The following is a 13892-nucleotide window of genomic DNA, read 5'->3' as shown; positions in this document are numbered from 1 at the left end:
TTAAATATTAATATAATAGTTTTTTTATTTTTTTGAATAATTTCTTTAACCCCTACTTTTCAATTTAGTAAAAACACCATAGCAATCAAAACCATTTTAAACTTAACAAAAACACACCTACCCACCCCAAGCCACTGCCGACAGCCAGCCACCACCGTCAGCGGCCGCCAACAATGTCATAGATCTGGCCGTGACAGCGGCAATGCCATATATCTGGCCATTTTTAGCTAAAGATGTGGTCGTGAAACGTTGGCCGTTTTCGACCATGGATCATAGTCAGAAAATGCCTCATTGGCACACGACCGGCCATATACGGCCGACTGTACGCCATACTGGTGACTTTTGGCAACCTTCGGTGGCGGTTGAAGGTGGCTGGCGGTGGTGGCTAGTTCTAGGTACAATGGTATTTCTGTAAAAATGACAATAACAGGGGCAAGTCATCCAGAAAATTTAAGAAGTGAGGAAAAAAAAAGTATGCATGAGTGAATTGGGTTTTGTAAATCTTAACAAATATAGGGCTAATTTGGACCAAGCTCAACTGTTAATATGAGACACAAAAATGATACATTGGCAAGGTCCTCCCCCCTAAATGCCATTGTTTGTCATAAAAGATTCCATAATATTTTTACAAATCAACCAAACATTGTCATCTCTCAATTTAAAAAATATAACCCAGTTATCTAATATTATCCCCATCCAAACAGGCTCATAGAATTTACTGTTGGTAATATAGAGGATAATATGATACTCTCTCCCACCCCTAAGATTAAAACAACTAGGTAATTTGTTTTTATACCTATTTGCTCTTAATTAAATACCATTTTAGACACAATGCCCTCAAATGTCTACCAAATAACAATTACCCAGCCCCTTACATTTGAGAAATTAGCTAAAACACCCAGCCACAAAAAAGTTTAAAAGTTAACAATACCCTAGCCACCAAGACCATAATCGGCAGTTACTCACCACTGCCATTCGCCAGATCAATCGCCATAATGGTGACAACCAATGGAATCTGGTCAATCGTGTGCCGATAAGGCCTTTCCAGATCACGGCCAAAAACGACCAGATTTGGTCGTTTTACGGCCAAAGATGTGACGTGAAACTAGCCAAGATCTGGCTATGAAAATAGTCAGATCTGTGGTCATTTCATAGCCACATCTTTAGCCTGAAATGGGCATAGATCTGGCCATGAAACAGCCATGGATTTGTGATCCATGGCTAGAAATGGCTTTGCCAACCCACGGTCGACCACATACAGTCAGTATGTGCCATTCCGTCAAATGCGGAGGTGGTGGCTGGGTACCAACAGTAGCTTGGGTGGGTACAGGTGATTTTGCTTCAAATTAAAGTTTTATATGATTGGGGTGTTTTAACAAAATTTCAAATGTAGGAGGTTAAAAGAAATGATTCAAAAATAACAATAAAAAATAATATTATATTAATATTTTAAAAGTAGGACAAGTTAGGAATTATAAACTACCCACTCATTTATCCTCCAATCAAACATATTATTCACAATTTATTGAACCAACTAAACACATTTTCTAAACATTCCTAATACTCTCAAGATGATATATCTTTCGTTAATATAACATTCCTCTATAATAAAGCATTATATGATCCAAACGCCCCTAAGTGTAGTAGAGGCATTCAAGTAATTTTATGGGTGCCTTTGGTTCATAAAATATTATATTAATGGGAAGTGATTACCTGAAGATTAATGGGAATATTATATTAAATGTGTGTTAGATTGGAGTAAATTGGTGGGTATGTTATATAGATACTAAATTACCCTTCTTGTTTAATATTATTATTATTATTTTTAACCCCCTACATTTGAGATTTTGCTAAAACACCCAACCACAATAGAATTTTAAATTTTAACACAAACACCCCAACCCACCCAAGCCATTGTCGGTCACCAGCAACACCGTTAGCAGCAGTCAAAATCTGGTCGAAAACGGGCAAATCCACACATTAGCCATTTTCGACCATTAATCTAGTCAGAAACAACTAGATGGCGCAAAACTGACCAAATCTAGCTGGTTGTGTGGTATTCTTGTGACATCAATAGGCAATGGCGACCGATGGTAGTGGCCAGATCTGGCCATCTATCTAGGGTAATTTGGTTCAAGTTCAAAGGTAATAATGTCCTAAAAATATATGTATAAGGATAAAATAGTCCATGAATATTTTTGTAAATTTTGTTAGAACAAGGGCATTACATCCAAAAATTTTAATAGTTTGGTGTAAAATTGTAACAAAATTAAGATTACCAAATAATCTTAGAATACCTAAGAAAATTGTGGCATTATTTACCACCTATATAACCAACAGTAATTGTTATTGGTTTTGAAAGATTACCGGAATCCTTATTACTTAACAACCAAACATGATATATGGGGGTGTTGGTTGGGGGGGTAATGCGGGATTACTGAAGTTATATCATCTTATATTACTGATTACCACGTTTGATTGTCAAGTAATAAAGATTTCGGTAATCTTCAAATACCAATAGTAGTTATTGTTAGTAATATTAGAGGTAATCAGATTACCTCATTTTCTTAAGTATTCTAAGATTACCAAGGTAATCTTTTTTTGTTACAATTTTACCCTTATTAATAAATTTTAGGACAATAATGCTATTTTTAAATTTATTTACATAATGTCTTTTACTATTTCACCCCAATTAATTAACTTTTTGGACAAAATTACCATTGAAATCAAGACAAATTACAGCCCACCGAAGCACCATCCCTACACACCTGCCGCCAGCAACCACCGCCATGGCCAATCGCCACCAGAACGGCACACAGAAGGCTAAAATGGTCTGGTTGTTGCCGCATTATGCCAATTTTAGATAATTTATTAACTTGACTTGAAATCACAAAGAATGAATTTTATAAATCCGTTTAGGATCACAATTAGGCTAATACCTTTGACCATACTCTGTATGTGAGCCTAGCAAATGAGGTCTCTACACCACCACCAAAGAATTTCCCACATTTTGCTTCTAGTTTTTTGAACAAGAGAATTTATGTGACAAGTTAATTTGACATTTGGATGAACAAATATCTAAGAGCTTGTACCTGCTTAATACAGTAGGTAACAGCAAGAACTGCCCACGACATCATCCCAAATCTGCAGTTTGTGAAAACTTTGATGTCAAAGTTCTTACTAATTCGAGGATATAGCTCCATACCCTGTAACAAGGGAATAACCTAGATCAGTACATGGCCTGGACTACACATAAATGCCGAAGAAGAATTCATCGTCGAGCACAAATCTCATCATATTAACAACATTTCTTTTTCTACTCCTTAGATTATATATATGGCTGTTTCTTAGTGTGTTACATGTTTGTTGAAACATTGTAAAGTTGGTATTAACTTAATGACCTAGCATCGAGTAAAAACACCACCTAAAAGCCATAAAGCTACCAATCAGATGCATGAATATTTCAGATTTTATAAAATGGTAGCATATTCCAGAGATTATTAATAATTTTGCAGAACAATTATACAATTATACTACAAGACTTCCAAATGTACACTCTAGTTTAAAACTCCATGGAATCAACGCACAGGTCTTTAACCTAAGCCATAAATCAGAAGGTTTGAGTAGAGATAAAAAAACCCAAGCTTAGCCTAACTTCCATTAATGCTTACAAGGCCAATCAAACATTTAGCACCATATGAAAGTAATCATGCGATATGATTTTCCCAGGTTCTTTTTTAAAGAAAACATAAATGCCAGAAAGTGTTGGAAATCACTTGTTTTTAGTTCTCAAATAGATCCTAGGAACCTCTTTCCAGAGCAAGCAGCAGAATTCTAAACTGGATAATTGCCAGGAGACTTTAATTAAGCCTGATTCTGACCAACCAATTTCCAGAGTTCTAATTGCTTTTCCAATGTAAATCTTTAATTAATAAGTTCAGAGACCACTAGGTATCTTATCGATTCTCTGTTGCATTTGACCCCTTTTGCCCAAACTTTTAAAGTAATATGAAAATTTAAAATAATTACATAAACATAGGATTGTCATCATGAGCCTGAAGAAACTCACCCAGTAGAAATCAATTATCATGTTCCCACATGAACCAGAATCACTGGAAGATGGGGCCAAATGACCCTTGTAGACATAAAGCATCAGGGTCAGATATAAATTGAAGCAGTGTAATCTGTGAATAAATAATATTACAGTAAGCTTAAATTTAAATCCTCACTTTAATGTATAAGAAAACACAAAAAATGAGGCTTCCAAAAATAAGTGCTGAAAATATTTCTCCCAAATGATCATAAACAATTGTGGGATTGAATATGCCGAACCTGAAAATAAACACAATAAAAGTATAAACCAATTGCACTTGATGATATTTGATGAGGGTGACTAAAACTAGAAGCAGGTAAATCACACAGTTGTAAGGGAAAGGCAGGCTACAACAGTTACTAAATCATTGGCTGAATAAATTAAAAAAAAAAAAAGTGATATAGACATCATTGATTGTGTAGCAACTCACAAGCAGCCAAGCGGAAAGCTTCCACTCAGAACAACCCTTCTAACAACATCAAATTCATAGTTCTAAAGCATTTTGAAATTTCATAATAAAAGAAGTTGATGGAGAAATCCTTTACCACCAAAGGCTTAGATAGGTTACAAGTGTCACTGTGTACGCTGCCATACCATTTGCCTGCACCAATCAACAAAAAAAGTAAGCTAATGTAAGCAATAAAATAAATGCAAGCAACATGATTAAGTAGAAAAAATTTCTTCGATTTTGAATTAATGAAATTAAATCCTAACAATCCACCAAAATTATCAGCAAGCAACTATATATTAAGGCATTTTGGAAAAGAAGATATCAAGTAACAGAAACCTTGTAAACAGGTCGGTTCCCAGCAGGAGATATTGGGCCCTCAACCCTTTTTCCAGGCAGAAGAAGCTGAAGGGCAGCCTCAAATGCTGCATAACAAGCAATTATTTTCCAAGCCGTAACAGTGGGTCTTGGCCATATATCTACAAATCCTTGCAGCCCATGTTGCCTCAAGTAATCAAAGGTCTGGATAATAGACCCATCTGCATGCACCATTGTATACCATCTGCATAAAGTAACGAAATCTAACTCTGATATTGTCTTCAATATATTAAGCTAAAATTTACAAGAATAGATACTTATCACCCAGGTTAGACAATACATGAACAAATCAAGTCTAGTTAACATAAAAAAATCATGACAACATCTGTGCCGAACCAATAATTGTTCAATGGTTCCCTCAATCTTTTCCTTTACTAAATCCGTCAGAGAACACAAAAATAAGACAAAAAAAAAAAAATTAAAATAAGACAGTTGGGACAAAATTCTGCCATTTCTATTCTTATTCGAACAGCAATTTTTAAAAACTAAGGTGCTCTTTGAATCTTGAAGTAAAGAACAGAGTCCAACATAAACACATTGTAAAATGCTTTCTTCTTCATTTCTCGAAAATCAAACAGAGCAGCAATGATACAATGTAGCCCATGTTATTAAAAAGATTTAAATTTAAATATATTTTTTCTATTCATTTCCTAAATATATCAGAAATTCAAAAAAAAAGGATCAATAACCCGATCCATAACATGACATCCAAATGAAAACATGAAAAAAAAAAAAAAAAAAAGGAATATCAAGCCACGAGTCAATCCATATTCCTCTCAAAGCCAATGTAAAAGCTCATACACCATTGCTAAAACAGATAGTGATAAGCATAAGATCTAATGGTATATAAACTTGAACCAGCAAAGCAACCAATTGCCACAAAATATTAATAAAAAATTCTTATATTTTACACAGGACAAACATAATTTCACATAAATTACAGCAACAAGAAGCACTCTTTTCTCCACATTATCTATTCTTAGCTATCAGAGGAAGTCAACAAAGTCAACCATGTCAATTGACATGACAACAGCATATCTCTAGTAATCAGCATTTCTCTTTTTTCTCATTAATTATTCTTTTCTCATTAATTATTCTTTTCCGTCGTCTCCAAATAAATAAATAAGTAAATAATTGCAACAGAAGAACAAATCAAATTCAGGCCACGAACTAACCAACACTCCTCGTAAAATTAATTCAAAAGAAATAATAGCAAAAATCAGAGTTCGTAAGATCTAAACTTCAGCTAACAATTTCTCTTCCATTCCTAGAGAAAATTTTAATAATACCAAAACTCGAAAGTAATCTAAAGATCCATGCACGCCTTCTGAAATCAAAATCCAACAAAAACATATAAAAGAAAGATTGAACGAGTGGGGAAAGCGGCGAAACTTACAGCAAAATAACGAAGGGAGGACAGAGAGTGAGAAGAGAAATCATAGAAAAATAAGTGAGAGCTGCCGAATGCACCGTCTTCGATTCCGTAGAAGCCATTTTTCGTCTAGTTTTTCTTCACAATCTGAGATTTTTGCAAGTCTGAAATCTCGCAACTCTGTTAGTTATGGACTGCGTTTTTTGTTCTGTTCGCTTGACTTGAACGGACTTTTGTTATTCATTAACCAATTAGAATCTTAGTTGTTATTCATTAACCAATTACAATCTTAGGTACGGTATGAAGGTAAAAAAATTTTATTTAATTCTTACTTATTTATATTTTATAACTTCAAATGTGATAAATTCCTTTTATTCCTTTTCACCATTATTTGTAGCATCTAGAATGATTGAAAAATTGTAACTCCATTTCTCTAATAAAGAATCTAGAAATAAGGTTTTAATAAATTTTTTTTTATGATTGTTTAAAATTATTTTATATTTAATATGATTGAAAACGTGTATAATATGATTAATTTTTTTAGATATAATTGGGATAGTTTTATAGTAGATAGGGTATTTAATTATTTATAGAATAAAATTTTAAAACTAATCAAAACACCCTGATTTGGGGTGTTTTATAAACTCCTAAAATATACACTACACTAGTTCTGTGGGATTTTTGATTCAGTTAAAACTAGTACATAAAAAATTTAACAACTAATAATTTAAAAACATTTCAAAACTAGTCTAATTAAAAACCTCAAAAAAAAAAAAAAAAATAGTGGAAAAAAACTATTAGAATCTTTTTTCTTTCATTTCAGAATTATCTGTTGGCGGACTAGACCGCTGTGCTGTTATGCTAAATCGCTAATATTTAATGACTAATTTTCTTAACTCCCTTACAGTTTGTCTTCTTTAAATACACCCTAAAATTTTAGAAATATTGTTGGCTTCGCTCAAGTTTTAGTATATTATTAGGGGTCTCGTTTGTAATTTGTTAAGATAATTTTATTTCGGAAAACTTAAAGAAGGAATGGAAGCTTCAAAATTTTCATTTAAGTGACATTTAAGGATCACTTATTGCTAGACTTTAAGGGTGTGTTTGGATTGGGGGCATATAAGATAATGGGGATAATATTCGTTTATTTTGCTAGATTTCGGTGTTTGGTTTGTAAGTAATAAAATATTATGAGAATCTTTTATTGCAAATAGGGGGCATGTGGATCATATAATGTTTTATTGTAGGGGGATATTATATTAACAGAATAAAAGATTGCCTTGAAAATTATTAAGAATGTTTAGAAAATGTGTTTGGTTGGTTCGAATAAATTGGTGAATAATATGTTTGGTTGAGAGGATAAATGGATTAGTATGTTATATATATTACTAAATTGCCCTCCTTTTTAAATATTAATATAATAGTTTTTTATTATTTTTTTTGAATAATTTCTTTTAACCCCTTACTTTTCAGATTTCGTAAAAACACCATAGCAACCAAAAACATTTTAAACTTAACAATAACACACCTACCCACCCCAAGCCACTGCCGGCAACCAGCCACCACCGTCAGCGACCGCCAACAATGTCACAGATCTGGCCATGACAGCGGCAATGCCATAAATCTAGCCATTTTCAGCCAAAGATGTGGTCATGAAACGTTGGCCGTTTTCGACCATGGATCTGTGATCCATGGTCAGAAAATGCCTCACTGGCGCACGACCAGCCATATACGGTTGACTGTACGCCATACTGGTGACTTTTGGCAACCTTCGGCGGCGGTTGAAGGTGGCTGGCGGTGGTGGCTAGTTCTAGGTACAATGGTATTTCTGTAAATAATGACAATAACAGGGGCAATGTCATCCAGAAAATTTAAGAAGTGAGGAAAAAAAGGTATGCATGAGTGAATTGGGTTTTTTGTAAATCTTAACAAATATAGGGCTAATTTGGATCAAATGCTCAACTGTTTAATATAAGACACAAAAATTGTACATTCGCAAGGTCCTCCCCCCCAAATGCCATTGTTTGTCATAAAAGATTCCATAAATAATTTTTTAAAATCAATCAAACATCTTCATCTGCTCAATTTAAAAAATATTAACCCAATTATCTAATATTATCCCCATCCAAACGGGTTCATAGTATTTACTGTTGGTAATATAAAAGATAATATGATACCCTCTCCCACCCCTAGGATTAAAACATTACTAGGTAATCTAATTTTTATACCTATTTTGCTCTTAATTAAATACCATTTTAGACACAATTGCCCTCAAATGTTTACCAAACAACAATTATCCAGCCCCCTTACATTTGAGAAATTAGCTAAAACACCCCAGCCACAAAAAAGTTTAAAAGTTAACAAAATACCCCTAGCCACCCAAGACCATCGTCGGCAGTTGCTCAGCACCGCCGTTCACCAGCATCAGTAGCCATAATGGTGCACAACCAGTGGAATCTAGTCAATCGTGTGCCGATAAGGCCTTTTCCAGATCCATGGCCAAAAATGACTAGATTTGGTCGTTTCACAACCAAAGATGTGGCCGTGAAACTAGCCACAGATCTGGCTATGAAAATAGTCAGATCTGTGGTCGTTTCACAGCCACATCTTTAGCCGTGAAATGGGCATAGATCTGGCCATGAAACGGCCATGGATTTGTGATCCATGGCTAAAAATGGCTTTGCCAGCCCACAGTCGACCACATACGGTCAGTATGTGCCATTCCGTCGAATGCCGGAGGTGGTGGCTGGCTACCAGCAATGGCTTGGGTGGGTGCAGGTGATTTTGCTACAAATTAAAGTTTTATATGATTGGGGTGTTTTAACAAAATTTCAAATGTAGGAGGTTAAAAGAAATGATTCAAAAAATAATATTATATTAATATTTTAAAAGGAGGACAAGTTAGTAATTTATAGAACATACCCACTCATTTATCCTCCCAATCAAACATATTATTCACCATTTTATTTGAACCAGCTAAACACATTTTCTAAACATTCCTAATAATCTTCAAGATGATATATCTTTCTGTTAATATAACATCCCCCTATAATAAAGCATTATATGATCCAAACACCCCTCGGTGTAGTAGAGGCATTCAAGTAATTTTATGGGTGCCTTTGGTTCATAGAATATTATATTAATGGGAAGTAGATTACCTTGAAGATTAATGGGAATGTTATATTAAATGTGTTTGGTTAGATTGGAGTAAATTGGTGGGTATGTTATATAGATTGCTGAATTACCCTTCTTGTTTAATATTATTATTATTATTATTTGATTTTTTAACCCCCTACATTTGAGATTTTGCTAAAACACCCCAACCACAATAGAATTTTAAATTTTAACACAAACACCCCCACCCATCCAAGCCACTGTCGGTCACCAGTAACACCGCTGGCAGCGGTCGAAATCTAGTCGAAAACGGCTAAATCCACGACCATCTAGCCATTTTCGACCATTAATCTAGTCGGAAACAGCTAGACGGCGCACAACCAACCAAATCTAGCTGGTTGTGTGCTATTCCTGTGACATCAATAGGTAATGGCGGGCGATGGTAGTGGCCAGATCCGGCCATCTATCTAGGGTAATTTGGTTCAAGTTCAAAGGTAATAATGTCCTAAAAATATTATGTATAAGGATAAAATAGTCCATGAATATTTTTGTAAATTTTGTTAAGAACAAGGGCATTACTATCCAAAAATTTCAATAGTTTGGGGTAAAATTGTAACAAAATTAAGATTACCAAATAATCTTAGAATACCAAAGAAAATTGTGGCATTTATATTGCCACCTATATAACCAACAGTAATTGTTATTGGTTTTGAAAGATTACCGGAATCTTTTATTACTTAATGGTGTGCTGTCGCAGGCAACCAAGATTAATAACCTTTCTAACCTAACTACTAAACTGTAAATAGGGTAAGCAAGGGTCGATCCCACGAAGTGTGTCTAGCCGAATTTTCGATGATGTGAACAAGGCTGGGGGGGTTTGAGTGAAACAGAAAACAGTCTTAGCAAAAATCAAAACAAAAACAATTTAAATTGAAATCAATTAATATAACAAAACTTGGTCTCAGACAACATCCGCCATCGGAATCTTACAACTGATCATTGATGCAAAATTAAATCAATCCATACCTGAATATTCACCGTTGGAACTATTTTCCTATCTCTCCTTAATTGTAATTAATCAAGAAACAAGCGATCTTAATTAATCTTACCACTAAACAACCCTAGACAAGCGCTCAAGATTTAATCTAGTGGCAGCCTTAAGAATTAGAGAAATCGATGAAGCTAAACAACACAAACACAAGCGGTTGTATTTAATTTAGTTGAATGTTCTTCTTAAGATTACTAATTCCTGACGCAGCGAATTATTAACCCTAATTGCTTCACAAGTTAGAGGGATCAAACAATTACGGATTTGATATCTAACTTAGCAGTAGATTGCAACAATTAATAAACTAGTAGGCCTCCCTAGTAATTAAACGAAACAATCATAAAATTAGGCATAGAAAAACATCCAATACTCAAACATGAAAATTGAACACTAAGAAAAATATATTAGATCTCACAGTTTAATGATTCCGAGGCCTTCGTTTCCTTCGACCAAGTTACAAAAGTTCTAGCCGCTCATGGCCATAACAAAAACTCAAGAGAAAGAAAAATTCCAGAGCAGAGAAGAAAGAGACGTGGTCCCCCTCAAAAACCCTAATCTGATCCCTTTGCAAAAATCCCGTTTTAGAATTCGAATCCCACTCAATCTCCTAAAAGAAATATTCTCCTATCCTAAAATAACATTAATCCTAATTTAATTCTAATTAATTTAAAATAAGATAGAGTCCTAAAATAAAATAGGAAAGTGGTGATTCTGAGCTGTAACTTGCGTGCCACATGTCCTCAAATCTTCCAATAATAAACTGCCCAATTGATGACAAGGCAGAATGCTCCAGGACATCTAGTGCAGATGCGTCAACTTCAAGCTCGATTACAACCTTTATTCAGTGAGTATATCTCCAAACTCAAAACATGAAAGTTGTAGATATATTTCTTAGCGTTACACAGCATTTTGAATAATCTCAATCAGAGCTTGGATGAGAGAGTTATGCCCATATTACGAAACAACGTCGAAATTGTCCGAATTCACTTAATTAGTTCCGTTTTGCAATTAACGCCTCCATTTGCATCCTAAATCAAAATAGAATAATAATGAGTATATTTAGGCAGCAAATAAGTATAAAAGACTAGACATTAAGGGGGGTAAATGTGACATTTTGCATTCCCATCACTTAACAACCAAACATGATAATATGGGGGCGTTTGGTTGGGGGGTAATGCGGGATTACTGGAGTTATGTCATCTTATATTACTTGATTACCACGTTTGGTTGTCAAGTAATATAAGATTTCGGTAATCTTCAAATACCAATAGTAGTTATTGTTGGCAATATTGGAGGTAATCAGATTGCCTCAATTTTCTTAAGTATTCTAAGAAAATTGCCAGATCATGTCAGATCTAGCCGTCAAAGGCCAGATCGATGGCCATTAACAACCACCTCTATGGCCGTCAACAGCCATCAATCTGGCCGTTGATTGCTAGATCCGTCATCAATCTAGCCATTGACGACCAGATCTCTAGTTGGAAATGGCCATACGGCACATAGAGACCATTTCTTGCCTTCCATGGGCCATTAGGTTGCCGGCGGCCGGTAATGGCAGGGTTGGTGGGGGTGTTTTATTGATTTTCCAAACTTTTATTATGGTGTTGTTTTTGCTAAGTTTTTAAATACAAGGGGGTTATAATATCCAATATTTAAAAATAATATAATAATATTATTATTTAATTAGAGGACAATTCAGTAATTTAAATAACATACTCACCAATTTATTCCTCCTAACCAAACATATTGATATAGCATGCCCACTAATTAACCAAACATATTTTCCTAAACATTCCCAGTAATCCTTTTCCTAAATATTCCCAGTAATCTTCAAGGAAATCCAATATTCCTAGTAACCCAACATTCCCTAAACTAAATATCCCCTATAAGTAATATAAGATAACATTATTGGGGTAATGTTAAATACCCTTGAATCAAACGCACCCTATAAGTTTTTTTTTTTTTTTTTTAAAAAAAAAAGAAAAAAGAAAAACAGTATAGAAGACAATGCAATCAAAAAGTGAAATAAAAAATATAACCAATCACATTTTGGCATATGGCAATCAATTACAAAAATTATTTTTGACATTAAATATTATTTATTTAATAAAAGTTTATAAATAAAAAGCAAAACTATTTTCAAATATTATTTAGTTAGATGAAATAAGTAATTATTATGAAAACCTCAGTTAACGTTAATGTAATAATCATTAGAGTTTGGTTATATTTTCAAAAGTATAAGGAGTTTTCAAAGTTCGGAAAAACTTCAGGGGGACGTAAAAAGTTAGCCTAAAATATAATGTGACAACCCTATAACCTTACGGAATCTGTTATAACAAGGAAACTGCTTTGAATTAATTATTATAACTAGATAGCATACCCGCGCGTTGCGCGGGTTTATTTATTATATATTTTTATTTTATTATCAAATTTTTATATTTTAAGAAACTGTAAACGATTATTGTTTCACAAAAAAAATATGTCAAATATTGATTATAATAGAACATTTTGTTATTGTTATTGTTTTTTTTTTTTTTAATCGGGTTTTTATGTTTAAAGATTGCTGAAAATCGTTATATGATTGCCATTTAGGATGTCGTTAATTGGTCCCCGTGTTTGCTGCTTATCGGTGTTGATAAAATAGGGATGATTTATATGCATTCAATTAATGTATGCAGTACAGATCTTTCACGTTCCTCTTTTAATTTGATGAAATGCAAGTGATGGAAGATTGAAATGGTCAGTTTGTAATTCAGCAGGAATTGAACACTATATACTTTTATTTTAATTATGTTATTGATAATAGAGGTAAAAAGGCAAAACTATATACATAGTGTTTTTCTAATTATTTTGCTGTCTTATCCGTAGTTCAACCTCTTTAGCAGCAACTAAAAACTCACGTCGAGTTAAATCAGAGATAATATCCATGGTTGAACTCATTATCTCTAATAGACCATAGATAATATCTTTCAATTTTTAGGCGGTTTAACATATTTGAGATTTTCTTTGATCTCATTTTGTGGTTGGAATGATGTTGCTTCATCTGTAAATCATGCACACACATATTAGAATAGATATATGACATTAAATATATGATATATGGTTCAATGTTTATTACCGTGTGTTGTTGTTCTTGATGCTTCTGCCATTGCGAATAAAAGTTTTTAAAGTAGAACAAAATTAGTGTTGTGTGATATTTCAAATTGTATTTTGTTATGTTTATATAGGAACAACAAAATGCGAAAAGGCAAAAAAGCAAGAGAATATTTCTCGTAAATAGTTACATTTATTGAACATAGTTAGTGCATAGTTTCCACTAAATTGTTGTAATAACTGAAGGGTTGATGAATATTATCATGTTCAGATTAAATGTACATATGTAGAATATCAATAGTTAAGAGATTGAGATAAATAGTTAGATTTAGTGAATATATTTAAA

The 13892-nt window shown here is 33.6% G+C and overlaps 1 protein-coding gene across 1 annotated transcript; it reads right to left on the bottom strand.

The window, feature by feature from the left end:
* Positions 1 to 2956: 2956 nt before the first annotated feature.
* Positions 2957 to 6501, bottom strand: LOC116118637 (7-dehydrocholesterol reductase-like). The gene is made up of 7 exons (XM_031404628.1): positions 6316 to 6501; positions 4881 to 5103; positions 4639 to 4694; positions 4230 to 4332; positions 4070 to 4135; positions 3093 to 3206; positions 2957 to 3016 (listed from the first exon to the last, which is right to left on the bottom strand). The coding sequence occupies exons 1-7, from the start codon at positions 6411 to 6413 to the stop codon at positions 2981 to 2983; spliced, it is 696 nt and encodes a 231-aa protein (XP_031260488.1). The 5' UTR covers positions 6414 to 6501; the 3' UTR covers positions 2957 to 2980.
* Positions 6502 to 13892: the final 7391 nt, after the last annotated feature.

This window comes from Pistacia vera, unplaced genomic scaffold (assembly GCF_008641045.1).
Source record: "Pistacia vera cultivar Batoury unplaced genomic scaffold, PisVer_v2 Contig85, whole genome shotgun sequence".
NCBI lineage: Eukaryota > Viridiplantae > Streptophyta > Magnoliopsida > Sapindales > Anacardiaceae > Pistacia > Pistacia vera.
This window is presented reverse-complemented; position numbering and strand designations above follow the sequence as displayed.